Consider the following 27165-nt stretch of genomic DNA (forward strand, 5'->3'; position numbering starts at 1 on the left):
CTTGGATCCCAGTTCCCGCCAAGACAAACCCGATGCGTCTTCCGTACACCACGTGCTCCGCTGGCCACGCCCCCTTCAAGGCCATTGCCTGCGTTCCACTGACCCGTCGCCTGCATTAAACGTCAGGAGTGGCACAGCCAATCAGCTTGAGCGAGGCGGGGCCACCGCAGGTAGAAGGCGTGGTGGCGTCCCCCGTTGTTATGGTGACCGGGGCCGGGTGAGTTGTTAATAATTGTCAGGCTTTATCTCCCGATATTGTTGGGGCGCACAGGAAAGGGGTGTGAAGGGATTGACATTGGACTGCTGGGATTTGTAGTTCAGCCAGAGAGCTGCGCAGGTTGTCAGGGGGTCTTATGTCAATAAAGCTTTACAATTATACAATGAAAAGTCCTGTAACTTTCCAATATACTTGATCTCTGCTTGCTGTCAGTGAATGGTGAGAAGCAGAGACCTGATACTCCTCACAGCTGAAGGTTTGTTACAGTGTTTCTTAACCAGGATGCCTCCAGCTGTTGCAAAACTACAACCCCCAGCATGCCCGGACAGCCGTTGGCTGTCCGGGCATGCTGGGAGTTGTAGTTTTGCAACAGCTGGAGGCGCCCCGGTTGAGAAACACTGGTCTAGACAATCCATTTTACCTGCACTGGTACATTGTAGCAAACTATTACCGCTTTTGAATGACTCTTCCATAGAGCGGGCGGGGAGGGGGGGGGGGTGTACACACACTGGCCACTTTATTAGGTACACCGTAATAGCTAATCGACCAATCACGTGAAAGCAACGCAATGCATTTAGGCATGTACACGTGGTCAAGACAACCCGCCGACGTTTAAACCGAGCATCAGAATGGGGAAGAAAGGGGAAATAATTATTGGGTAATGGTTATTGGGCTAAGTTTTTTCCCTAACTGCTGATCTACTGGGATTTTCCACACACAACCAAGGTCTAAAAAAAAATTAAATATCCTTGTTGGTGTCAGAGGTGAATGGGCAGACTGGTTCAAGATGACAGAAAGGAAACAGTAACTCAAATAACCACCGGTTACAACCAAGATCTGCTGAATACCATCTCAGATCCCGCATCATGTCCAACCCTGAAGCAGATGGGCTACAGCAGCGGAAGACCACACCGGGGGCCACTCCTGTCAGCTAAGAACAGGAAACTGAAGCAACAATTCACACAGGAACCAAAACTGGAGAATGGAAGATGGAAGAACGTTGTCTGGTCTGAGGAGTCTCCATTCCAGCGGTGACATCAGATGGGGCAGAGATTGGTGTCAACAACATAAAGCAAAGATCAATCCTGCCTTGTATCAGCGGGTCAGGCTGGTGGGGGTGTAATGGGGGGGGGGGGGGGGACATTTTCTGGGCACTTTGGGCCCCTCAGTAACAATTGATCCTGCTATAAACACCACAACCTACCTGAGTATTGTTACTGACCATGTCCGTCCCTTTATGACCACAGTGTCCCCTGTATCTTCTGATGATACTTCCAGCAGGATAATGCCCCATGTCACATGACATCATCACATACAGGACAATGAGGTCACATGACATCATCACATACAGGACAATGAGGTCACATGACATCATCACATACAGGACAATGAGGTCACATGACATCATCACATACAGGACAATGAGGTCACATGACATCATCACATACAGGACAATGAGGTCACATGACATCATCTCATACAGGACAATGAGGTCACATGACATCATCTCATACAGGACAATGAGGTCACATGACATCATCTCATACAGGACAATGAGGTCACATGACATCATCTCATACAGTCACCAGATCTCATCCTATAGATCACCGCTGGGATGTGGTAGAACCGGAGATTCTCATCATGGATCCGACAAATCTGCAGCAACTGTGTGATGTCATCATGTCCATATAGAGGGACTGTGTGATGTCATCATGTCTATATGGAGGAACTGAGTGATGTCATCATGTCCATATGAAGGAACTGTGTGATGTCGTCATGTCCATATGAAGGAACTGTGTGATGTCATCATGTCTATATGGAGGAACTGTGTGATGTCATCATGTCCATATGGAGAAACTGTGTGATGTCATCATGTCCATATGGAGAAACTGTGTGATGTCATCATGTCCATATGGAGAATTGTGTGATGTCATCATGTATATATGAAGGAACTGTGTGATGTCGTCATGTCTATATGGGGGAACTGTGTGATGTCATCATGTCTATATGGGGGAACTGTGTGATGTCATCATGTCTATATGGAGGAACTGTGTGATGTCATCATGTCCATATGGAGAAACTGTGTGATGTCATCATGTCCATATGGAGAATTGTGTGATGTCATCATGTATATATGAAGGAACTGTGTGATGTCGTCATGTCCATATGGAGGAACTGTGTGATGTCATCATGTCTATATGGAGGAACTGTGTGATGTCATCATGTCCATATGGAGAAACTGTGTGATGTCATCATGTCCATATGGAGAATTGTGTGATGTCATCATGTATATATGAAGGAACTGTGTGATGTCATCATGTCTATATGGAGGAACTGTGTGATGTCATCATGTCCATATGAAGGAACTGTGTGATGTCATCATGTCTATATGGAGGAACTGTGTGATGTCATCATGTCCATATGGAGAAACTGTGTGATGTCATCATGTCCATATGGAGAATTGTGTGATGTCATCATGTATATATGAAGGAACTGTGTGATGTCGTCATGTCCATATGGAGGAACTGTGTGATGTCATCATGTCCATATGGAGGAACTGTGTGATGTCATCATGTCCATATGGAGGAACTGTGTGATGTCATCATGTCTATATGGAGGGAACTGTGTGATGTCATCATGTCTATATGGAGGGAACTGTGTGATGTCATCATGTCTATATGGAGGGAACTGTGTGATGTCATCATGTCTATATGGAGGGAACTGTGTGATGTCATCATGTCTATATGGAGGGAACTGTGTGATGTCATCATGTCTATATGAACTGTGTGATGTCATCATGTCTATATGAACTGTGTGATGTCATCATGTCCATATGGAGGAACTGTGTGATGTCATCATGTCCGTATGGAGGAACTGTGTGATGTCATCATGTCCATATGCAGCAAAATCTGTAAGTAATGATTCCAGCACGGCGGTCCCAGTCAGGACTAGAGGGGTGTACCTAATAAAGTGGCAAGGGAGTGTATAACCAGACAGATATTTGCTGTTCAGGAATATGGCAGAGCTGGGTGACTGGGCCCCTGTTGATGGAGTTGTGTTTTCTCCCAGGTCCCGGTGTGTGGAGCCGCTATGAGGGCCCCCCTGGGTACAGCAATGGAGCTGGATGAGACCATATGTAAGAGGCCGGTGTGTCAGCACCCGCAGTGCTGGGTGACCATGCGGAGGATAGAACAGGGACACCCCCGACTCCGCCCACCCACCGCCAGACGCCCCCCACAGGATGAAGGTACAGTGTGCTCTGACACCCAGTGTGTCTAGCATTAGTACAGTGTTTTTGTTACACAGTGTGCCTCCAGCTGTTGCAAAACTAAAACTGGAAGTTCTAGTTTTGCAACAGCTGGAGTTACACTCTTTGGAAAACACAGGACTAGTCATTGTATGAAGATTTCCTATTATCTGTGGAGCAGGCGGACTCCCCATCCTGAGTGTGAGCACCCTGCCGGCCAGCGGAGTCCTGCACCGTGGGAGTGATAGTCCGCACCTGAGTGAAGGAGCCTCCTCAACTACTGTGTGTACTAGTGCTGCCACCTGCAGGTGTGTCCAGGGAATACAGCCTAAATCTATCCATATCTATCTATCTATCTATCTCTCTCATATCTATCTATCTCCTATCTATCTCCTATCTATCTCCTATCTATCTCCTATCTATCTCCTATCTATCTCCTATCTATCTCCTATCTATCTCCTATCTATCTCCTATCTATCTCCTATCTATCTCCTATCTATCTCTCTCCTATCTATCTCTCTCCTATCTATCTCTCTCCTATCTATCTCTCTCCTATCTATCTCTCTCCTATCTATCTCTCTCCTATCTATCTCTCTCCTATCTATCTCTCTCCTATCTATCTCTCTCCTATCTATCTCTCTCCTATCTATCTCTCTCCTATCTATCTCTCTCCTATCTATCTCTCTCCTATCTATCTCTCTCCTATCTATCTCTCTCCTATCTATCTCTCTCCTATCTATCTCTCTCCTATCTATCTCTCTCCTATCTATCTCTCTCCTATCTATCTCTCTCCTATCTATCTCTCTCCTATCTATCTCTCTCCTATCTATCTCTCTCCTATCTATCTCTCTCCTATCTATCTCTCTCCTATCTATCTCTCTCCTATCTATCTCTCTCCTATCTATCTCTCTCCTATCTATCTCTCTCCTATCTATCTCTCTCCTATCTATCTCTCTCCTATCTATCTCTCTCCTATCTATCTCTCTCATATCTATCTCTCTCATATCTATCTCTCTCATATCTATCTCTCTCATATCTATCTCTCTCATATCTATCTCTCTCATATCTATCTCTCTCATATCTATCTATCTCATATCTATCTATCTCATATCTATCTATCTCATATCTATCTATCTCATATCTATCTCATATCTATCTATCTATATAAGATGCAGAAAATGTAGCAGCACACCCAGTAGTAAAGTGCAAAAATTGGGATTTATTGACCCATATGAAATGCGACGTTTCGACGGCATCCCGCCATCTTTTTCATCCCTCCATCTATCTATATATCTATCTCATATCTATCTATCTATCTATCTCTTATATCTATGTATATATCTCATATCTATCTATCTCTTATATCTATGTATATATCTCATATCTATCTATTTTTCTTTCTTTTGTTCTAAGTATGGAGAAGTTCTTCTTTCCGGGTGTAAACTCCTACAGGGAGATCCTTGCACCTTCAAGAAGCTCCGGATCCTCCTTCTCCTCCTGGAAGCCTCGGAAGGTAAGTCGCCTCTCTAGGAATTACTAGTCCAGTCTATAGAAGTGTGTGTGTGTGTGTGTGTGTGTATATATAATATACAACCTGCTGTAGGGTATGAAACCACAGACCCCTCCATCTGTTCTGTCAGAGGTGACACCCAGCTTTCCCACCACCCTGAATGGAAAATCTTACTACTGTCCCAGTACAAAGCAGACAAAGGAGAAGTAGTGCATCACTCTGTAGATTTCATATACAGATGGGTCCCTGCCCACAATGTATTGCTCTTTCAGGTGGAGATCCTGCGCCCTTCTTTTCAGGATGCAAAAAGAGACGTGACCATGGTATGGGTGCCGAACGCCCAGCACAGGCCTCCGAGAAAGGAAGACGGGTATGTACGGGGGGGCTAAGACCGTATTGATGCGTGAGATGACAGTGTTTCCCAACCAGGGTGCCTCCAGCTGTTGCAAAACTACAACTCCCAGCATGCCCGGACAGCCAACGGCTGTCCGGGCATGCTGGGAGTTGTAGTTTTGCAACAGCTGAAGGTCCACAGTTTGGAGACCACTGGAAAATGTTGAATATATGGGAGATGTGGAGATCTGCAGTAACCAATAGCAACCAATGGGAGCCCACATCCACTTGTCAATCATCATAGTCATCTGACTATGGGGGAGATTTATGAAAAGTTGCCTAGGTGCCCATAGCAACCAATCAGATCGCTTCTTTCATTTCGCAGAGGCTTGGTTAAAAATGAAAGCAGCGATCTGATTGGTTGCTATGGGCAACTGGGCAACATTTCCTCTGTGCAGGTTTTGATAAATCTCCCCCTTTGTCTATTTTATTCTTAGAGAAAAACATCTTAAAGTTTGGATCAAAGATCTTACACTGAGCGACCCCCTGGGAGGAATGAGGAGGGAGAAGCCGAATCCGGCTCTGGTGAGTCAGCGGGAAAAAGAGCAAGCGCAATAGATAACCTCACATTGTTATATGGATCTATAGAATGATCACTGTTACTATTATGTGTCCGTTATATTCTTGTATATAGGGGCAGTATTATAGTAGTTATATTCTTGTATATAGGAGCAATATTATAGTAGTTATATTCTTGTATATAGGAGCAGTATTATAGTAGTTATATTCTTGTATATAGGAGCGGTATTATAGTAGTTATATTCTTGTATATAGGAGCAGTATTATAGTAGTTATATTCTTGTATATAGGAGCAGTATTATAGTAGTTATATTCTTGAATATAGGAGGCGGTATTATAGTAGTTATATTCTTGTATATAGGAGCAGTATTATAGTAGTTATATTCTTGTATATAGGAGCAGTATTATAGGAGTTATATTCTTGTATATAGGAGGCAGTATTATAGTAGTTATATTCTTGTATATAGGAGGCAGTATTATAGTAGTTATATTCTTGTATATAGGGGCAGTATTATAGTAGTTATATTCTTGTATATAGGGGCAGTATTATAGTAGATATATTCTTGTATATAGGAGCAGTATTATAGTAGTGATATTCTTGTATATAGGAGCAGTATTATAGTAGTTATATTCTTGTATATAGGAGCAGTATTATAGTAGTTATATTCTTGTATATAGGAGGCAGTATTATAGTAGTTATATTCTTGTATATAGGGGCAGTATTATAGTAGTTATATTCTTGTATATAGGAACAGTATTATAGTAGTTATATTCTTGTATATAGGAGCAGTATTATAGTAGTTATATTCTTGTATATAGGAGGCAGTATTATAGTAGTTATATTCTTGTATATAGGAGGCAATATTATAGTAGTTATATTCTTGTATATAGGAGCAGTATTATAGTAGTTATATTCTTGTATATAGGAGGCAGTATTATAGTAGTTATATTCTTGTATATAGGAACAGTATTATAGTAGTTATATTCTTGTATATAGGAGCAGTATTATAGTAGTTATATTCTTGTATATAGGAGGCAGTATTATAGTAGTTATATTCTTGTATATAGGAGGCAATATTATAGTAGTTATATTCTTGTATATAGGAGGCAATATTATAGTAGTTATATTCTTGTATATAGGAGGCAATATTATAGTAGTTATATTCTTGTATATAGGAGCAATATTATAGTAGTTATATTCTTGTATATAGGAGCAATATTATAGTAGTTATATTCTTGTATATAGGAGCAGTATTATAGTAGTTATATTCTTGTATATAGGAGCAGTATTATAGTAGTTATATTCTTGTATATAGGAGGCAGTATTATAGTAGTTATATTCTTGTATATAGGAGGCAGTATTATAGTAGTTATATTCTTGTATATAGGAGGCAATATTATAGTAGTTATATTCTTGTATATAGGAGCAATATTATAGTAGTTATATTCTTGTATATAGGAGCAATATTATAGTAGTTATATTCTTGTATATAGGAGCAGTATTATAGTAGTTATATTCTTGTATATAGGAGCAGTATTATAGTAGTTATATTCTTGTATATAGGAGCAGTATTATAGTAGTTATATTCTTGTATATAGGAGCAGTATTATAGTAGTTATATTCTTGTATATAGGGAGCAGTATTATAGTAGTTATATTCTTGTATATAGGAGGCAGTATTATAGTAGTTATATTCTTGTATATAGGAGTAGTATTATAGTAGTTACCATATATTCTTGTATATAGGAGGCAGTATTATAGTAGTTATATTCTTGTATATAGGAGCAGTATTATAGTAGTTATATTCTTGTATATAAGAGCAGTATTATAGTAGTTATATTCTTGTATATAGGAGCAGTATTATAGTAGTTATATTCTTGTATATATGAGGCAGTATTATATCAGTTATATTCTTGTACATACGAGCAGTATTATAGTAGTTATATCCTTTTTTTTTCTTTCTAGACCATAAATCGTAAACAGACGAAGCTCCCGAGCGGTGGATGTCCCCTTAATCTTACACTGGTTGGATCATCATCACATACAAAGAAATTCATAGAGGCTAGGTTAGAGCATTTTCTGTCTGTTTGGGGGCAGATGGCTCCAATTTTTTTGACTTTTCTTCCGGCCTTTTTTATGTAATGTCTGCATTACTCACCGACACCAGCAGGGGGCAGTAGTGACCCAGGTAAGTTTTCACTATATTCTTTTCCTCTGGGCATCTTGGCGTTTGTATTCTCATGGCGCCCCAGAACAGCTTTTGGTGAGGTCATAAAAATTAGAGGGGGGCCCTTGGTGCTGTAAATTAGTAGAACATCCTGTGAAAACCCCGGACCCCTGTATGAGGGAGGATTATTTGCCTTTATAGAGAAGTGCAGGAACAGCCTGGGAAAGCATTGAAGTGCCGGAGAAGACAACGCGACCCGTGGCCGGACAGCGACTCTGTAACGTCTCCATCTCTCAGCGGGATAATGGTGGGAAACCGGCGGGTCATCCTACATGACACCAGAGAGAAGTGCCCCGCCGTGCCCCACACCGGCCCAGTGTACAGACTGGACAATCAGGTTAGTCCATATAAGTCCCTGCACCCCATGAACACTACTATAGGTCACATATCTCCAGTACTGATCTAACCTCCAGACATTACATAATATGTGATATCAGCCGCTCCTGTATACTATCTCTCGGTCACCATTGATCTGGACTCTTCCAGCAGTCGGCGGCACCAAATAACACAGCGATCAACTTAGACAGTATCAGGAGCCAGTATTATCTGTGGAAGAAATACATCTACCTTGCTGATCCCAGTCATCGAATCAAACCACCAGGTAAAGTGGGATCTACTATCCAGTTTATGTCAGTTGTGTGATCGGTGAGGGGTTTCCAACCAGGGGGCCTCCAGCTGTTGCAAAACTACAACTCCCAGCATGCCCGGACAGCCAACGGCTGTCCGGGCATGCTGGGAGTTGTAGTTTTGCAACAGCTGGTGGCCCACAGTTTGGAGACAACTGCCCTATACCCCAGTGTTTCCCAACCAGGGGGCAAAACTACTACTCCCAGCATGCCCAGATAGTCAAAAGCCAAAGTTGGGAGTTTGCCCAGATAGTCAAAAGCCAAAGTTGGGAGTTGTATTTGTGCAACAGCTGGAGGCACCCTACTTGTTTGCATCACTCTTTATTAAAATCTATAGTATAAGAGTCTTGGCTGTTCCCTTATCCTCCGGTACTTGGTTTCAGTATTTAGGCTTCCCCCCTAAATATACATGGGGCAGCTGCAGACAGCAGACTATATATATATATGAGAGAGAGAGACCTTTGTTCATTTTCAGATCACAGAGCAAACAGAATTCAGAGATCCCACAAGTCATCGGCTCCTGATCAGCTCAGCCATATAGGACTGTTCCCCTGTGACCCCGATTCTGCGCTCAGTTACTACAAATCCCAGGCCTTGGAGACCCCCACAGGTACTGAGATGAATGGAGAATGTCTGGAGTATGTAATATAGTCCCATAATGTCTGGAGTATGTAATATAGTCCCATAATGCTCCAGTGTGCCTCCCAAAACTATAACTCCCAGCATGCCCGGACAGTCAAAATCCAATTGCCAACACAATATCTCCATACAGTGCTTATACAATACTGGTGCCTGAAGAAAACTTTCATACCGTGCTATCATAATACTGCTGCCTAAATAATACGTCAATACAATGCCGATATAATACTTCTGTCCATTGCCTGAATAATACCTCCATAAAGTGCCCATATAGTAATGTTGTCCAGTTGTTATCCAGTACCTGAATAATACTTCCCTAAAATATCCACATAATACAGCCATTAATTGCCTAAATAATACCTCTGTAAAATGCCCATATAATACTGCCATCCTCTGCATGGATAATACCTCTGTACAATGCCCATATAATACCACATCCTTGGCATGGATAATACCTCCGTACAATGCCCATATAATACTGCCATCTTCTGCATGGATAATACCTCTGTACAATGCCCATATAATACTGCCATCCTCGTCATAGACAATACCGCCATACAATGCCCATAATACCTCCACACAATTTCCACATTATACTGCCATCCTCGGCATAGATAATACCGCCATACAATGCCCATATAATACTGCCATCTTCTGCATGGACAATACCGCCGTACAATGCCCATATAATACTGCCATCCTCTGCATGGACAATACCGCCGTACAATGCCCATATAATACTGCCATCCTCTGCATGGACAATATCGCCGTACAATGCCCATATAATACAACCATCCTCTGCATAGAAAATACCACCGTACAATGCCTATATAATACTGCCATCCTTGGGATAGACAATACCGCCATACAATGCCCATATAATACCACCATCCTTGGCATGGAAAATACCGCCATACAATGCCCATATAATACTGCCATCCTCTGCATGGATAATACCTCCACACACTTCCCTCATTATACTGCCATCCTCGGCATAGATAATACCGCCATACAATGCCCATATAATACTGCCATCCTCTGCTTGGATAATTCCTCTGTACAATGCCCATATAATACTGCCATCCTCTGCATGTATAATACCTCCATACAATGCCCATATAATACTGCCATCCTCTGCATGGATAATACCGCCATACAATGCCCATATAATACTGCCATCCTCTGCATGGATAATACTGCCATACAATACCCATATAATACAACCATCCTCGGCATAGATAATACCTCTGTACAATGCCCATATAATACTGCAATCCTCTGCATGGATAATACCTTTACACAATGCCCTTATAATACTGCCATCCTCTGCATGGATAATACCTCCGTACAATGCCCATATAATACTGCCATCCTCTGCATGGATAATACCTCCACACAATGCCCACATTATACTGCCATATGTATAGCCTACAACATTACCAGTCGCCATGTTTTTCGTGTGTAACCATTTCCTTTCCATCATCTGTAGGTTCTGTGGTTTGTGACACCACAAGGTCACGTGACTCTGAGGACAGAAATTCTCCATCCTTGGCCGGATTATCACAGAGGTCCTGGAGCGACGAAGAACCTTCCGGAACAGTGAGTGACTCTTCTCCAGCCGATAGATCAGTGTTTCCCAACCTGGGTGCCTCCATCTGTTGCAAAACTACAACTCCCAGCATGCCTGGACAGCCAAAGGCTTTTGGGAGTTGTAGTTTTGCAACAGCTGGAGGCACCCTGGTTGGGAAACACTGCCATAGATGCTATAATGCCTATGAAGGAGCATGTGACCATACACCTCCTTGCGCTTCCTCCATAGCCATACAATCATATGACCGTACACCGCACTCCTCAAACATGGCTGCCGTCTGAATCTGCCATTGATTTGTTCTAATCTTTAACCTCTTTATTTTTTTTTTAGCCAACAGAGACAGGCGACCGAATCCAGCAGGAAATCCCAGGAGAGATAAATAAAGAGGCGAAGCCTGCAAAGCCTCCCGGTCAGTCACCATACAGTGTAATACCGACCTAATACTGCCATAGAGTGCTCAGATTATACTGCCATCTGGGCCCTAACATAACGCTGCTATCAAATATAGCTTATAATTTCCAGAACTCACATAATACTGCCAAAGAGTGCTCAGATTATACTGCCATCTGGGCCCTAACATAATGCTGCCATCAAATATATCCTATAATTTCCAGAACTCGCATAATACTGCTATAAAGTGGTCAGATTATACTGCCATCTGGGCCCTAACCTAATGCTGCCATCAAATATATCCTATAATTTCCAGAACTCACATAATACTGCCATAGAGTGCTCAGATTATACTGCCATCTGGGCCCTAACATAACGCTGCAATCAAATATATCTTATAATTTCCAGAACTCACATAATACTGCTATATAGTGGTCAGATTATACTGCCATCTGGGCCCGAACATAACGCTGCTATCAAATATATCCTATAATTTCTAGAACTCGCATAATACTGCTATATAGTGGTCAGATTATACTGCCATCTGGGCCCTAACATAACGCTGCTATCAAATTATATCCTATAACTTCCAGAACTCACATAATACTGCCATAGAGTGCTCAGATTATACTGCCATCTGGGCCCGAACATAACGCTGCTATCAAATATATCCTATAATTTCCAGAACTCGCATAATACTGCTATATAGTGGTCAGATTATACTGCCATCTGTTCCCTAACATAACGCTGCTATCAAATATATCTTATAATTTCCAGAACTCACATTAATACTGCCATAGAGTGCTCAGATTATACTGCCTTCAGGGCACTAAGATAACAATGTTAACAAATACATTATACAATTTTCTAGAATTCTCATAATACTGCCATTCAGCGCACACATAACACTGCTTTTCAGCTTATTGCATTCAGAACCTGCATAATACCGCCATACAGTGCCTGCATAATACCGCCATACAGTGCTTATATAATACCGCCATGCAGTGCCTGCATAATACCGCCATGCAGTGCCTGCATAATACCGCCATGCAGTGCCTACATAATACCGCCATGCAGTGCCTACATAATACCGCCATGCATTGCCCAGGGCACCCTATGACTGTATTTTAACTGATAATTATTATTATTTTTTTTTTTTTGATGCACAGAATTAGATGTCCCTAGAGATGAGGAATCCATGAGACCAAATATGTCATGTGACCAATCAGAATCTGCAATGGAGACTACAGATACCCAAGAAAACCCCGGGGGAACAACCTCTTCTCCCCAACCAAACCCGCCTCCCCCCTCCCCAATGAATTAAAGTAAGGGAATGCTGGGAGTTGTGGTTTTGCAATAGCTGCAGAGCCCAAGAAGTGACTAATCTGCAGTTTGTCATGTTGGCCAGGAGGGGGCAGCACAGCGTGAGGAGATTACACTACAGACTGTACATTCATAAGAGGCCATCAGCATTCTGCAGCCGATTATCCCATAACAACTTTAACCATTTCTCTGCTGGGTGATATTCAGTACAAGGGGTCACTGCGGCTCACATAGCCGTAGTCACTCTGCTTCCCCAGCCCCCTGCATAGCAGTGCTGCCTGTGTGCACAGTGAAATAACATCTGCTCTGGTATAGACAGATCTGCCTATCAGGACTCTAGGAAAGCAGAGTGTGGGAGTTGCCATATTGTTTGCTTTAATCCAGTGTTTTCCAACCAGGGTGCCTGCAACGATTGCAAAACTACAACTCCCAGCATGCCCGGACAGCCATTGGCATGCTGGAAATTGTTGTTTTGCAACTGCTGGAGGCGCCTTATAGGGAAACAATTCTCTAATCACATAGAAGTTAAATAAATTATAATGGTCGCCCTCAATCACTGCTGGTCACCTGTGTCCTAATCTCTGTTCCTATTGGTTTCCCATGTGAGACGCCATAAGTTATCCCATAGTCTGCTGTGCCATGATGTGTGCCATGGGATTGAAGGGGAAGCAATTTTACTACGCACAGGGACTCCCTCCAAGGGAATGAGACGTCCCCTGATGAGCCCAATGCTCCTTCTTGTAGTTGGCCATATACTGTAGACTGTCAGCAGACATCCCTGACCCTCAGACCTTCTTCAGAAAGAGAACCCTGACCCTCAGACCATCATCAGAAAGAAAACCCTGACCCTCAGACCCTCTTCAGAAAGAGAACCCTGACCCTCAGACCCTCTTCAGAAAGAGAACCCTGACCCTCAGACCCTCTTCAGAAAGAAAACCCTGACCCTCAGACCATCATCAGAAAGAGAACCCTGACCCTCAGACCCTCTTCAGAAAGAAAACCCTGACCCTCAGACCATCATCAGAAAGAGAACCCTGACCCTCAGACCCTCTTCAGAAAGAGAACCCTGACCCTCTGACCCTCTTCAGAAAGAAAACCCTGACCCTCAGACCATCATCAGAAAGAGAACCCTGACCCTCAGCCCATCATCAGAAAGAGAACCCTGACCCTCAGACCATCTTCAGAAAGAGAACCCTGACCTTCAGACCATCATCAGAAAGAGAACCCCCTGACCCTCAGACCATCATCAGAAAGAGAACCCTGACCCTCAGACCATCATCAGAAAGAGAACCCTGACCCTCAGACCATCATCAGAAAGAGAACCCTGACCCTCAGACCATCATCAGAAAGAGAACCCTGACCCTCAGACCTTCTTCAGAAAGAAAACCCTGACCTCAGATCATCAGAAAGAAAACCCTGACCCTCAGACCATCATCAGAAAGAAAAACCTGACCCTCAGACCCTCTTCAGAAAGAAAACCCAGACCCTCTTCAGAAAGAGAACCTGGACCCTCTTCAGAGAGACATCCTCAGACCTTCTTCAGCAAGACATCCCTGACCCACAAAACATCTTCAGTTGTTTTGAGACATCCCTAAACCCCTGGAACCTTCTTCATTGAGACATACCTAGCCCTCAGATCTTCTTCATTGAGACATCCTGGCCCTCAGACCTTCTTCATTGAGACATACTTGGCCCTCAGCCCTTCTTCAGTGAGACATACCTGGCCCTCAGACCCTCAGTGTGACATACCCGACCCTCAGACCTTCTTCAGGGAGACATACCCGGCCCTCAGACCTTCTTCAGTGAGACATACCCGGCCCTCAGACCTTCTTCAGTGAGACATACCCGGCCCTCAGACCTTCTTCAGTGAGACATACCCGGCCCTCAGACCTTCTTCAGTGAGACATACCCGGCCCTCAGACCTTCTTCATTGAGACATCCCGGCCCCTCAGACCTTCTTCAGTGAGACATACCCGGCCCTCAGACCTTCTTCAGTGAGACATACCCGGCCCACAGACCTTTTTCATTGAGACATCCCGGCCCCTCAGACTTTCTTCAGTGAGACATACCCGGCCCTCAGACCCTCTTCAATGAGACATCTCTGGCCCTCAGACCCTCTTTAGCAAGATAACCCCGACCCTCAGACCCTTTTTAGGGAGAGAACCCCAACCCTCTTCAGAAAGACATTCCAGACCCTCAGACCCTCTTCAGCGAGAGAACCCTGACCCTCAGACCTTCTACTGTCTGACATTTCTGGCCCTCAGAGCCTGTTAAATGGATAGAAAAGGCATCTACCTACCATATGTTCTCATGTGACACCATAAGACACTCAGAGGCTTTGGGCCCCCTCAGGCTCCGGGGCCCGTTACGGCTGTTACCTCGGCACCCCCTATAGTTACACCCCTGCTTGAATAGATACGGGGGACATCAGAAATATAACATTGGTTATAAAGAAAGATCACAGCTATTATGATGTGGGGCGATTCTCTCCGGATTCCCAACAACAGAAAAATGTAACTCAGGGTTCACATACAGGGGCACCGAAATCCTGATACTTACTGCTTCAGATACACAAAAAGCTTAACTGTTCCTTTCACACTAGGTGGCGCTATAGCCTGAATGTTTTTGGAAATGCAATAGTAAAGGGATTGTCCCAACATTAGATTTTATACAGGGATATCGAGCAATTCAGCAGGAATTCAAGTGCTGGGATCAGTATACAGATGACAAGAATGGGGCCCCGCTGAGTGAATGGGGTGGTGGGGCACATGTTGGGTCACTGCTTCATTCACTATGGGATACCAAAGTGATGTGCTTGGCTATATTGGGAAGCCAATAGCATAGACCCTGTCTCATCTCAGTCACTGTTCACTTCACAGGAGCCCCTGCCAGGCCGGTGTTACCTCACAAAGCTCACACTTTACACCAGTGCTTCCCAACCAGGGTGCCTCCAGCTGTTGCAAAACTACAACTCCCAGCAAGCCCGGACAGCCAAAGGCTGTCCGGGCATGCTGGGAGTTGTAGTTTTGCAACAGCTGGAGGCACCCTGGTTGGGAAGCACTGCTTTACACTGACTAGCAGTCACCACCCTCCTGCTCTCCTAGATCCTGCCCACCAGACAGCTCCTCCAAACTTTCTTCAAAAAAGACACCATCTCGTAGGCCATGTCTAACTACTAGGGATACCTATTCACTTCCCAGGACTCTCTCATGGTCTTCTCTCTACAATCACAGGAGTAGTCTCTATTCCCAGGGCCACACTCTCAGGGACAAATTCAAGGACCATCAGTGCCACTGTCCCCTGGGCTCAGCCAACTGTTGTCAGGACTGACCCGACTAGGCCGAGCTTCAGGCCAAACTATGCAGACCACACCACAGGCCTGATACACTCCAGCCCACCACCTCTTCCAGTGGGTGCACCATCCCTACCCTCCAGCCCATCACTTCTCCCAATGGGCGAGCCATCCCTACCCTCCAATCCACCACTTCTTCCCTTGGGCGAGCCATCCTCACCCTCCAGACCACCACCTCTTCCAGTGGGCTAGCTGTCCCCACACTCCAGCCCACCACTTCTTCCAAAGGGCGAGATATCCCCACCCTCTAGTCCACCATTTTTTGCAGTGGGTGAACCATCCCCACCCTCCAGCCCATCACTTCTCCCAGTGGGCGAGCCATCCCTACCCTCCAATCCACCACTTCTTCCAGTGGGCGAGCCATCCCTACCCTCCAATCCACCACTTCTTCCAGTGGGCGAGCCATCCCTACCCTCCAATCCACCACTTCTTCCAGTGGGAGAAACATCCCCACCTTCCAGACCACCACTTCTTCCAGTGGGCGAGCCATCCCTACCCTCCAATCCACCACTTCTTCCAGTGGGCAAAACATCCCTACCCTCCAATCCACCACTTCTTCCAGTGGGCGAAACATCCCCACCTTCCAGCCCACCACTTCTTCCACTGGGCGAGCCATCTCTACCCTCCAATCCACCACTTCTTCCAGTGGGCGAGCCATACCCACCTTCCAGCCCACCACTTCTTCCACTGGGCGAGTTATCCTCACCTTCCAGACCACCACCTCGTCCAGTAGGCTAGTTGTCCCCACCTTTCAGCCCACCACTTCTTCCAGTGGGTGGCCGTCCTGACCCTCCAGTCCATCCCCACTTCCACAACCTTTCCTGCCCCTCCTGCAGGAGGTCAAGCTTTGCTATCCAGGTATACAGTCCCTAGGCCTACTTTTCTCCACTCAGCCATCCATATAACAATTCTCGCAGATTATTCGCACACTCTCCGATTGGTGGGACACCTTCTCCTCCTTTGTATCTCCTCTCAAAATGCCCCACCATGTGGCTGACAGCTCAGAAGTCTATCCTTCCTGCTGCCAGCCACAACAATCCAACATGGCGGCACTGTTGAGTATCATGTCCAGTCATCCTGAGGTATCCACGCCGGACCCTTTTCTACCCAATGACCCAAACACAGTCACCTAGGTAACTCTCATTTGGTGCAGTAGCTTCTGGCATGGATACGTCGCCAGGCCACGGAGGCACAAATCATGGTGTGAACGCGGCCTAAAACACCCAGGGCTTATATGGGGGAGACCAGCAGGGAGCCCATAGGTCACTCCTGGGATCACCTGATCACTGGTCCCTCCTGGGTAACAATCACATGACATATCACATGACATAACTCTTAAAGATACAACACATTTTATAATACAATACACTGCAGAACATATGTACAGGGGGGAAACAGGTGCAAGGGGTCCTGGGGACACTGAAGGAGGCTGCCTGACAGGACAACAAGGGTACGGGGCAACATCTCCCGTACTGGGCCACCACACAGTCACATATATATATATATATATATATATATATATATATCAGTAATGAAATGTCGCTAAGCAGTCACTAAGATATGCCTAGTTGCTAAGCAGTGTATCCATAGCAACCAAATGTTCAGTCATGGCAGCTGGATGGTCCCCGTGCTGACACAGATGGGGGGCGGAGCAGTGACCACTTCCTGCCATTTCCCATAATGCCCTGCATTAGTAATCAGATGTTTCTAAATATAAATGTAGGTGGAGAATCTCTTTCCATATTTATTATGATGCAAATAGGTCACATATAGGCGTATAGTCCTCCGTTAGTCGTCATGACTAACCCCGGCACCGACTACCACCCATGCCAGGCAATATGGCTGCACCTCTGGAGGGGGTCATGGCCGCTGGGAGTTCCTCGTGACAGGAGAGAAGAATTTTTACCACATAGTTATGTACAGTATTTCAGATTGTTAGAATACCGGATTATGAATGCGAAAGATGTCTTCTTCACTGGAAAAACCGGATTCTGCCGCGTTACCTTAAACCACAACCCCCATCATTTCTGTCAATCACCTTGTACTGAGATGTGGCCCCTTTTAGTTCACTTCAAAGGGCCAACCTGTGGTCCTCCAGCTGTTGCAAAACTACAACTTCCAGCACTACCCAGACAGCCGTTTGGCCTTTCACTGTCTGGGCATGCTGGTAGTTGTAGTTTTGCAGCAGCTGGAGGCACCCTGGTTGGGCAAGGATCTAGGTGTCCAACTTGTGGCCCTTCAGCTGTTGCAAAACTACAACTCCCAGCATGCTTGAACAGCCATTGGCTGTCCACACATGCTGGGAAATGTAGTTTTGCAACAGCTGGAGGCACCCTGGTTGGGAAACACTGGGCTAGGACCTAGGTATCCAACCTGTGGTCCTTCAGCTGTTGCAAAACTACAACTCCCAGCATCCCCGGACAGCAAAAGGCTGTTTGGGCATGCTGGGAATTGTAGCTTTACAACAGCTGGAGGCACCCGGGTTGGGAAACACTGGGCTAAGTCCTAGGTATCTAGCCTGTGGCCCTCCAGTTGTTGCAGCCATTGGCTGTCGGGGTATGCTGGGAGTTGTAGTTTTGCAACAGCTGAAGGCACCCTGGTTGGGAAACACTGGGCTAGGGCCTAGGTGTCCAACCAGGGAGCCTCCAGCTGTCACAAAACTACAACCCCCAGCATGCCCAGACAGCCGTTGGCTGTCTGGGCATGCTGGGAGTTGTAGTTTTGCATTAAAAAAACACTGAAATTAGGACCACCCTATGGATTCTTACAAGGAAGCATAATCTCTAGCACGCTGTTGTACTCCGTTACCGTCTATGCGTCATCACCTCGCATCTATGTCAGTAGCTGCTGCTCCATATAGGAAAGAGGACGAATCCGTTTCTCGGGGGATAATTTGGCGCAGATTTATTGGGTGTTAAGAATGTGTGAGATATGATGGAGTCATAGCTGGTGGCGTTATTGTGCGATCATTATAATTACACGGGATGCCGTTAACCAGCGGCGGAGCTGTGTGCCCGCGACGGGCTGAATGTTACCGCAGGGTTGTGGCGACAGAGGTCTCGTGTGTCATGTCCTACAAAGGCCGAAGAAAGACGCTAAAATTATACAAGGATGGAACAGGCTGCCAGCGTCTGTGCTGAAACCAATCCGGCCGGATCACATTCCCACCTGCTGCGCAGCCGGTACAGACACAACCCAGCCAGCTCTGCTCAACATGACCCCGGGACCAGGACAGCATTGTACCCCCAAATACTGTCCACCAATGCGTCATATCAGTGTCAGCGTGTCATCATCCTGCACCCCAAGTGTCATCATCCTGTACCCCAAGTGTTATCATCCTGTACCCCAAGTGTCATCATCCTGTACCCCAAGTGTTATCATCCTGTACCCCGAGTGTCATCATCCTGCACCCCAAGTGTCATCATCCTGTACCCCAAGTGTTATCATCCTGTACCCCAAGTGTCATCATCCTGTACCCCAAGTGTTATCATCCTGTACCCCGAGTGTCATCATCCTGCACCCCAAGTGTCATCATCCTGTACCCCAAGTGTCATCATCCTGTACCCCAAGTGTTATCATCCTGTACCCCAAGTGTTATCATCCTGTACCCCGAGTGTTATCATCCTGTACCCCGAGTGTCATCATCCTGCACCCCAAGTGTCATCATCCTGTACCCCAAGTGTCATCATCCTGTACCCCAAGTGTTATCATCCTGTACCCCAAGTGTTATCATCATCCTGTACCCCAAGTGTTATCATCCTGTACCCCAAGTGTTATCATCATCCTGTACCCCAAGTGTCATCATCCTGTACCCCAAGTGTTATCATTCTGTACCCCAAGTGTCATCATCCTGCACCCCAAGTGTCATCATCCTGTACCCCAAGTGTCATCATCCTGCACCCCAAGTGTTATCATCCTGCACCCCAAGTGTCATCATCCTGCACCCCAAGTGTCATCATCCTGTACCCCAAGTGTCATCATCCTGCACCCCAAGTGTCATCATCCTGTACCCCAAGTGTCATCATCCTGTACCCCGAGTGTCATCATCCTGCACCCCGAGTGTCATCATCCTGTACCCCAATTGTCATCATCCTGTACCCCAAGTGTCATCATCCTGTACCCCAAGTGTCATCATCCTGCACCCCAAGTGTCATCATCCTGTACCCCAAGTGTCATCATCCTGTACCCCGAGTGTCATCATCCTGCACCCCGAGTGTCATCATCCTGTACCCCGAGTGTCATCATCCTGCACCCCGAGTGTCATCATCCTGCACCCCGAGTGTCATCATCCTGTACCCCAATTGCCATCATCCTGTACCCCAAGTGTCATCATCCTGTACCCCAAGTGTCATCATCCTGCACCCCAAGTGTCATCATCCTGTACCCCAAGTGTTATCATCCTGTACCCCAAGTGTTATCATCCTGTACCCCAAGTGTTATCATCATCCTGTACCCCAAGTGTCATCATCCTGCACCCCAAGTGTCATCATCCTGTACCCCAAGTGTTATCATCATCCTGTACCCCAAGTATTATCATCCTGCACCCCAAGTGTCATCATCCTGCACCCCAAGTATTATCATCCTGCACCCCAAGTGTCATCATCCTGCACCCCAAGTGTCATCATCCTGTACCCCAAGTGTTATCATCCTGTACCCCAAGTGTCATCATCCTGTACCCCGTGTGTTATTATCCTGTACCCCAAGTGTCATCATCCTGTATCCCAAGTGTTATTATCCTGTACCCCAAGTGTCATCATCCTGTACCCCAAGTGTTATCATCCTGTACCCCAAGTGTTATCATCCTGTACCCCAAGTGTTATTATCCTGTACCCCAAGTGTCATCATCCTGTACCCCAAGTGCTATCATCCTGTACCCCAAGTGTTATTATCCTGTACCCCAAGTGTCATCATCCTGTACCCCAAGTGTCATCATCCTGTATCCCAAGTGTTATTATCCTGTACCCCAAGTGTTATCATCATCCTGTACCCCAAGTGTTATCATCATCCTGTACCCCAAGTGTCATCATCCTGTACCCCAAGTGTCATCATCCTGTACCCCAAGTGTTATCATCCTGTACCCCAAGTGTCATTATCCTGTACCCCAAGTGTTATCATCATCCTGTACACCAAGTGTTATTATACTGTACCCCAAGTGTTATCATCATCCTGTACCCCAAGTGTCATTATCCTGTACCCCAAGTGTTATCATTATCCTGTACCCCAAGTGTTATCATTATCCTGTACCCCAAGTGTCATCATCCTGTACCCCAAATGTCATCATCCTGTACCCCAAGTGTTATTATCCTGTACCCCAAGTGTTATCATCATCCTGTACCCCAAGTGTCATCATCCTGTACCCCAAGTGTCATCATCCTGTACCCCAAGTGTTATTATCCTGTACCCCAAGTGTTATCATCATCCTGTACCCCAAGTGTCATCATCCTGTACCCCAAGTGTCATCATCCTGTACCCCAAGTGTCATCATCCTGTACCCCAAGTGTCATCATCCTGTACCCCAAGTGTTATCATCCTGTACCCCAAGTGTCATTATCCTGTACCCCAAGTGTTATCATCATCCTGTACCCCAAGTGTCATTATCCTATGGGCTATGTGTATAAGATAATGTAGCTGTAGGGGCCTTTATGGGGCCCAGATATTTTATTAGGACCCCCTGTGACACTGTTGTCTGTACAGTAGAGTAACGTGTAGAGTGATGGGATGGAGGACACTTGGTGCTGTTCCTGTAGTTTAGGTGTTAATGGCGCACGTGACGCTGGATGTTGGCAGAATATAAATAACGTAGTGGCTGCCATGGCAGTTTCCTGCAGCTCTGCAGCGAGGTCTATGAGGCCTGGGCTGGCAGCCAGCACTCCGTACGCTGAGGTCACACTTGTCGGGCTGGCAGGGCGTGTCTCGCTGCAGCACCCGTTTGGCTGCAGAAGATCCAGAGATGTAATCTGGGTCAGCAGCACTATATGGCGCATTAGAAAGCAGCTGCCATTTAAAGTGCCCAAACACTTTAGATGAATGGTGGCCGAACCAGCCAGTTTTAGTGAGACCAGACAGCCATCTAATGTGTATGAGGTGTCCCATGAGAGGGGTCTGGAGAAGACAAAAAGGGCTACATGGGACAGAAGGATCTGAGTTGTCTGGAGGAGGACAGCTCAAAGGCCATTATGTATAAGGGAGACAGAAAGGTGAGACTCCAGGGGGCTAAATAGTGAAAAGGTTGTCTGGGAGCAGTGGAAAAACCTAGTTAGATGGATCCAGACCTTTGTGGAGAAACATGGCCTGGTCAAATGGATCCAGATCTCTATAGAGAAACATGGCCTGGTCAGATGGATCCAGATCTATATAGAGAAACATGTCCTGGTCAGATGGATCCAGATCTCTATAGAGAAACATGGTCTGGTCAGATGGATCCAGATCTCTATAGAGAAACATGGCCTGGTCAGATGGATCCAGATCTCTATAGAGAAACATGACCTGGTCAGATGGATCCAGATCTCTATAGAGAAACATGGCCTGGTCAGATGGATCCAGATCTCTATAGAGAAACATGACCTGGTCAGATGGATCCAGATCTCTATAGAGACACATGTCCTGGTCAGATGGATCTAGATCTCTATAGAGAAACATGTCCTGGTCAGATGGATCCAGATCTCTATGGAGAAACATGTCCTGGTCAAATGGATCCAGATCTCTATAGAGAAACATGACCTGGTCAGATGGATCCAGATCTATATAGAGAAACATGTCCTGGTCAGATGGATCCAGATCTCTATAGAGAAACATGGCCTGGTCAGATGGATCCAGATCTCTATAGAGAAACATGTCCTGGTCAGATGGATCCAGATCTCTATAGAGAAACATGGCCTGGTCAGATGGATCCAGATCTCTATAGAGAAACATGGCCTGGTCAGATGGATCCAGATCTCTACAGAGAAACATGTCCTGGTCAGATTGATCCAGATCTCTATGGAGAAACATGTCCTGGTCAAATGGATCCAGATCTCTATAGAGAAACATGACCTGGTCAGATGGGTCCAGATCTCTATAGAGAAACATGGCCTGGTCAGATGGATCCAGATCTCTATAGAGAAACATGGCCTGGTCAGATGGATCCAGATCTCTATAGAGAAACATGACCAGGTCAGATGGATCCAGATCTCTATAGAGAAACATGACCTGGTCAGATGTATCCAGATCTCTATAGAGAAACATGACCTGGTCAGATGGATCCAGATCTCTGTAGAGAAACATTGTTACGCCTAGCGCTCCGGGTCCCCGCTCCTCCCCGGAGCGCGTACGGCGTCTCTCTCTCCGCAGCGCCCCGGTCGGTCCCGCTGACCGGGAGCGCTGCACTGTCATGGCCGTAGGGGATGCGATTCGCACAGCGGGACGCGCCCGCTCGCGAATCGCATCCCAGGTCACTTACCCGTTCCCGTCCCCTGCTGTCATGTGCTGGCGCGCGTGGCTCCGCTCTCTAGGGCGCGCGCGCGCCAGCTCCCTGAGACTTAAAGGGCCAGTGCACCAATGATTGGTGCCTGGCCCAATTAGCTTAATTGGCTTCCACCTGCTCCCAGACTATATCTGATCTCTGCCCCTGCACTCCCCTGCCGGATCTTGTTGCCTTAGAGCCTAGTGAAAGCGTTACTGTGTTTGTCCTTACTGTGTACTTGACCTCCTGCTATTACCTTATTGACTACGATCCTTGCTGCCTGCCCCGACCTTCTGCTACGTCCGACCTTGCTTCTGTCTACTCCCTTGTACCGCGCCTATCTTCAGCAAGTCAGAGAGGTTGAGCCGTTGCTAGTGGATACGACCTGGTCACTACCGCCGCAGCAAGACCATCCCTCTTTGCGGCGGGCTCTGGTGAAAACCAGTAGTGACTTAGAACCGGTCCACTAGCACGGTCCACGCCAATCCCTCTCTGGCACAGAGGATCCACCTCCTGCCAGCCGGCATCGTGACAAACATGGCCTGGTCAGATGGATCCAGATCTCTATGGAGAAACATGGTCTGGTCAGATGGGTCCAGATCTCTATAGAGAAACATGGCCTGGTCAGATGGATCCAGATCTCTATAGAGAAACATGGCCTGATCAGATGGGTCCAGATCTCTATAGAGAAACATGTCCTGGTCAGATGGATCCAGATCTCTATAGAGAAACATGACCTGGTCAGATGGGTCCAGATCTCTATAGAGAAACATGTCCTGGTCAGATGGATCCAGATCTCTATAGAGAAACATGTCCTGGTCAGATGGGTCCAGATCTCTATAGAGAAACATGTCCTGGTCAGATGGGTCCAGATTTCTATAGAGAAACATGGCCTGGTCAGATGGATCCAGATCTCTATAGAGAAACATGTCCTGGTCAGATGGGTCCAGATCTCTATAGAGAAACATGACCTGGTCAGATGGATCCAGATCTCTATAGAGAAACATGACCTGGTCAGATGGATCCAGATCTCTATAGAGAAACATGGCCTGGTCAGATGGATCCAGATCTCTATAGAGAAACATGTCCTGGTCAGATGGATCCAGATCTCTATAGAGAAACATGGCCTGGTCAGATGGATCCAGATCTCTATAGAGAAACATGTCCTGGTTAGATGGATCCAGATCTCTATGGAGAAACATGGCCTGGTCAGATGGATCCAGATCTCTATAGAGAAACATGGCCTGGTCAGATGGATCCAGATCTCTATAGAGAAACATGGCCTGGTTAGATGGATCCAGATCTCTATGGAGAAACATGGCCTGGTCAGATGGATCCAGATCTCTATAGAGAAACATGTCCTGGTCAGATGGGTCCAGATCTCTATAGAGAAACATGACCTGGTCAGATGGATCCAGATCTCTATGGAGAAACATGGCCTGGTCAGATGGATCCAGATCTCTATAGAGAAACATGACCTGGTAAGATGGATCCAGATCTCTATAGAGAAACATGGCCTGGTCAGATGGACCCAGATCTCTATGGAGAAACATGGCCTGGTCAGATGGATCCAGATCTCTATAGAGAAACATGACCTGGTAAGATGGATCCAGATCTCTATAGAGAAACATGACCTGGTCAGAAGGATCCAGATCTCTACAAAGAAACATGGCCTGGTCAGATGGATCCAGATCTCTATAGAGAAACATGACCTGGTCAGATGGATCCAGATCTCTATAGAGAAACATGGCCTGGTCAGATGGATCCAGATCTCTATAGAGAAACATGACCTGGTCAGATGGATCCAGATCTCTATAGAGAAACATGACCTGGTCAGATGGATCCAGATCTCTATAGAGAAACATGGCCTGGTCAGATGGATCCAGATCTCTATAGAGAAACATGACCAGGTCAGATGGATCCAGATCTCTATAGAGAAACATGACCTGGTCAGATGTATCCAGATCTCTATAGAGAAACATGACCTGGTCAGATGGATCCAGATCTCTGTAGAGAAACATTGTTACGCCTAGCGCTCCGGGTCCCCGCTCCTCCCCGGAGCGCGTACGGCGTCTCTCTCTCCGCAGCGCCCCGGTCGGTCCCGCTGACCGGGAGCGCTGCACTGTCATGGCCGTAGGGGATGCGATTCGCACAGCGGGACGCGCCCGCTCGCGAATCGCATCCCAGGTCACTTACCCGTTCCCGTCCCCTGCTGTCATGTGCTGGCGCGCGTGGCTCCGCTCTCTAGGGCGCGCGCGCGCCAGCTCCCTGAGACTTAAAGGGCCAGTGCACCAATGATTGGTGCCTGGCCCAATTAGCTTAATTGGCTTCCACCTGCTCCCAGACTATATCTGATCTCTGCCCCTGCACTCCCCTGCCGGATCTTGTTGCCTTAGAGCCTAGTGAAAGCGTTACTGTGTTTGTCCTTACTGTGTACTTGACCTCCTGCTATTACCTTATTGACTACGATCCTTGCTGCCTGCCCCGACCTTCTGCTACGTCCGACCTTGCTTCTGTCTACTCCCTTGTACCGCGCCTATCTTCAGCAAGTCAGAGAGGTTGAGCCGTTGCTAGTGGATACGACCTGGTCACTACCGCCGCAGCAAGACCATCCCTCTTTGCGGCGGGCTCTGGTGAAAACCAGTAGTGACTTAGAACCGGTCCACTAGCACGGTCCACGCCAATCCCTCTCTGGCACAGAGGATCCACCTCCTGCCAGCCGGCATCGTGACAAACATGGCCTGGTCAGATGGATCCAGATCTCTATGGAGAAACATGGTCTGGTCAGATGGGTCCAGATCTCTATAGAGAAACATGGCCTGGTCAGATGGATCCAGATCTCTATAGAGAAACATGGCCTGATCAGATGGGTCCAGATCTCTATAGAGAAACATGTCCTGGTCAGATGGATCCAGATCTCTATAGAGAAACATGACCTGGTCAGATGGGTCCAGATCTCTATAGAGAAACATGTCCTGGTCAGATGGATCCAGATCTCTATAGAGAAACATGTCCTGGTCAGATGGGTCCAGATCTCTATAGAGAAACATGTCCTGGTCAGATGGGTCCAGATTTCTATAGAGAAACATGGCCTGGTCAGATGGATCCAGATCTCTATAGAGAAACATGTCCTGGTCAGATGGGTCCAGATCTCTATAGAGAAACATGACCTGGTCAGATGGATCCAGATCTCTATAGAGAAACATGACCTGGTCAGATGGATCCAGATCTCTATAGAGAAACATGGCCTGGTCAGATGGATCCAGATCTCTATAGAGAAACATGTCCTGGTCAGATGGATCCAGATCTCTATAGAGAAACATGGCCTGGTCAGATGGATCCAGATCTCTATAGAGAAACATGTCCTGGTTAGATGGATCCAGATCTCTATGGAGAAACATGGCCTGGTCAGATGGATCCAGATCTCTATAGAGAAACATGGCCTGGTCAGATGGATCCAGATCTCTATAGAGAAACATGGCCTGGTTAGATGGATCCAGATCTCTATGGAGAAACATGGCCTGGTCAGATGGATCCAGATCTCTATAGAGAAACATGTCCTGGTCAGATGGGTCCAGATCTCTATAGAGAAACATGACCTGGTCAGATGGATCCAGATCTCTATGGAGAAACATGGCCTGGTCAGATGGATCCAGATCTCTATAGAGAAACATGACCTGGTAAGATGGA

General features: G+C 46.3%; 2 protein-coding genes across 3 annotated transcripts in view; one reads left to right on the forward strand and one right to left on the reverse strand.

Annotated features, from left to right (window-relative positions):
* C9H9orf43 (chromosome 9 C9orf43 homolog) lies at positions 1 to 13232 on the forward strand. The gene is made up of 13 exons (XM_056540460.1): positions 1 to 217; positions 3287 to 3464; positions 3646 to 3772; positions 4878 to 4977; positions 5247 to 5344; positions 5805 to 5892; positions 7852 to 7952; positions 8255 to 8450; positions 8600 to 8714; positions 9215 to 9349; positions 10868 to 10977; positions 11300 to 11378; positions 12529 to 13232. The coding sequence occupies exons 2-13, from the start codon at positions 3308 to 3310 to the stop codon at positions 12681 to 12683; spliced, it is 1461 nt and encodes a 486-aa protein (XP_056396435.1). The 5' UTR covers positions 1 to 217; positions 3287 to 3307; the 3' UTR covers positions 12684 to 13232.
* Positions 1 to 27165, reverse strand: part of POLE3 (DNA polymerase epsilon 3, accessory subunit) — a 66188-nt gene that overhangs the window by 7147 nt on the left and 31876 nt on the right. The window contains exon 1 of one of the 2 annotated variants that reach the window (XM_056540475.1): positions 1 to 138. The exons of the other annotated variant lie outside the window; for it this stretch is intronic. The gene's annotated coding sequence lies outside the window, so the exon portion shown is untranslated. Of the gene's footprint in view, positions 139 to 27165 lie in introns of those variants that run through there. 2 annotated transcript variants of the gene reach the window in all.

Source organism: Hyla sarda, chromosome 9 (assembly GCF_029499605.1).
Source record: "Hyla sarda isolate aHylSar1 chromosome 9, aHylSar1.hap1, whole genome shotgun sequence".
Classification (NCBI taxonomy): Eukaryota; Metazoa; Chordata; class Amphibia; order Anura; family Hylidae; genus Hyla; species Hyla sarda.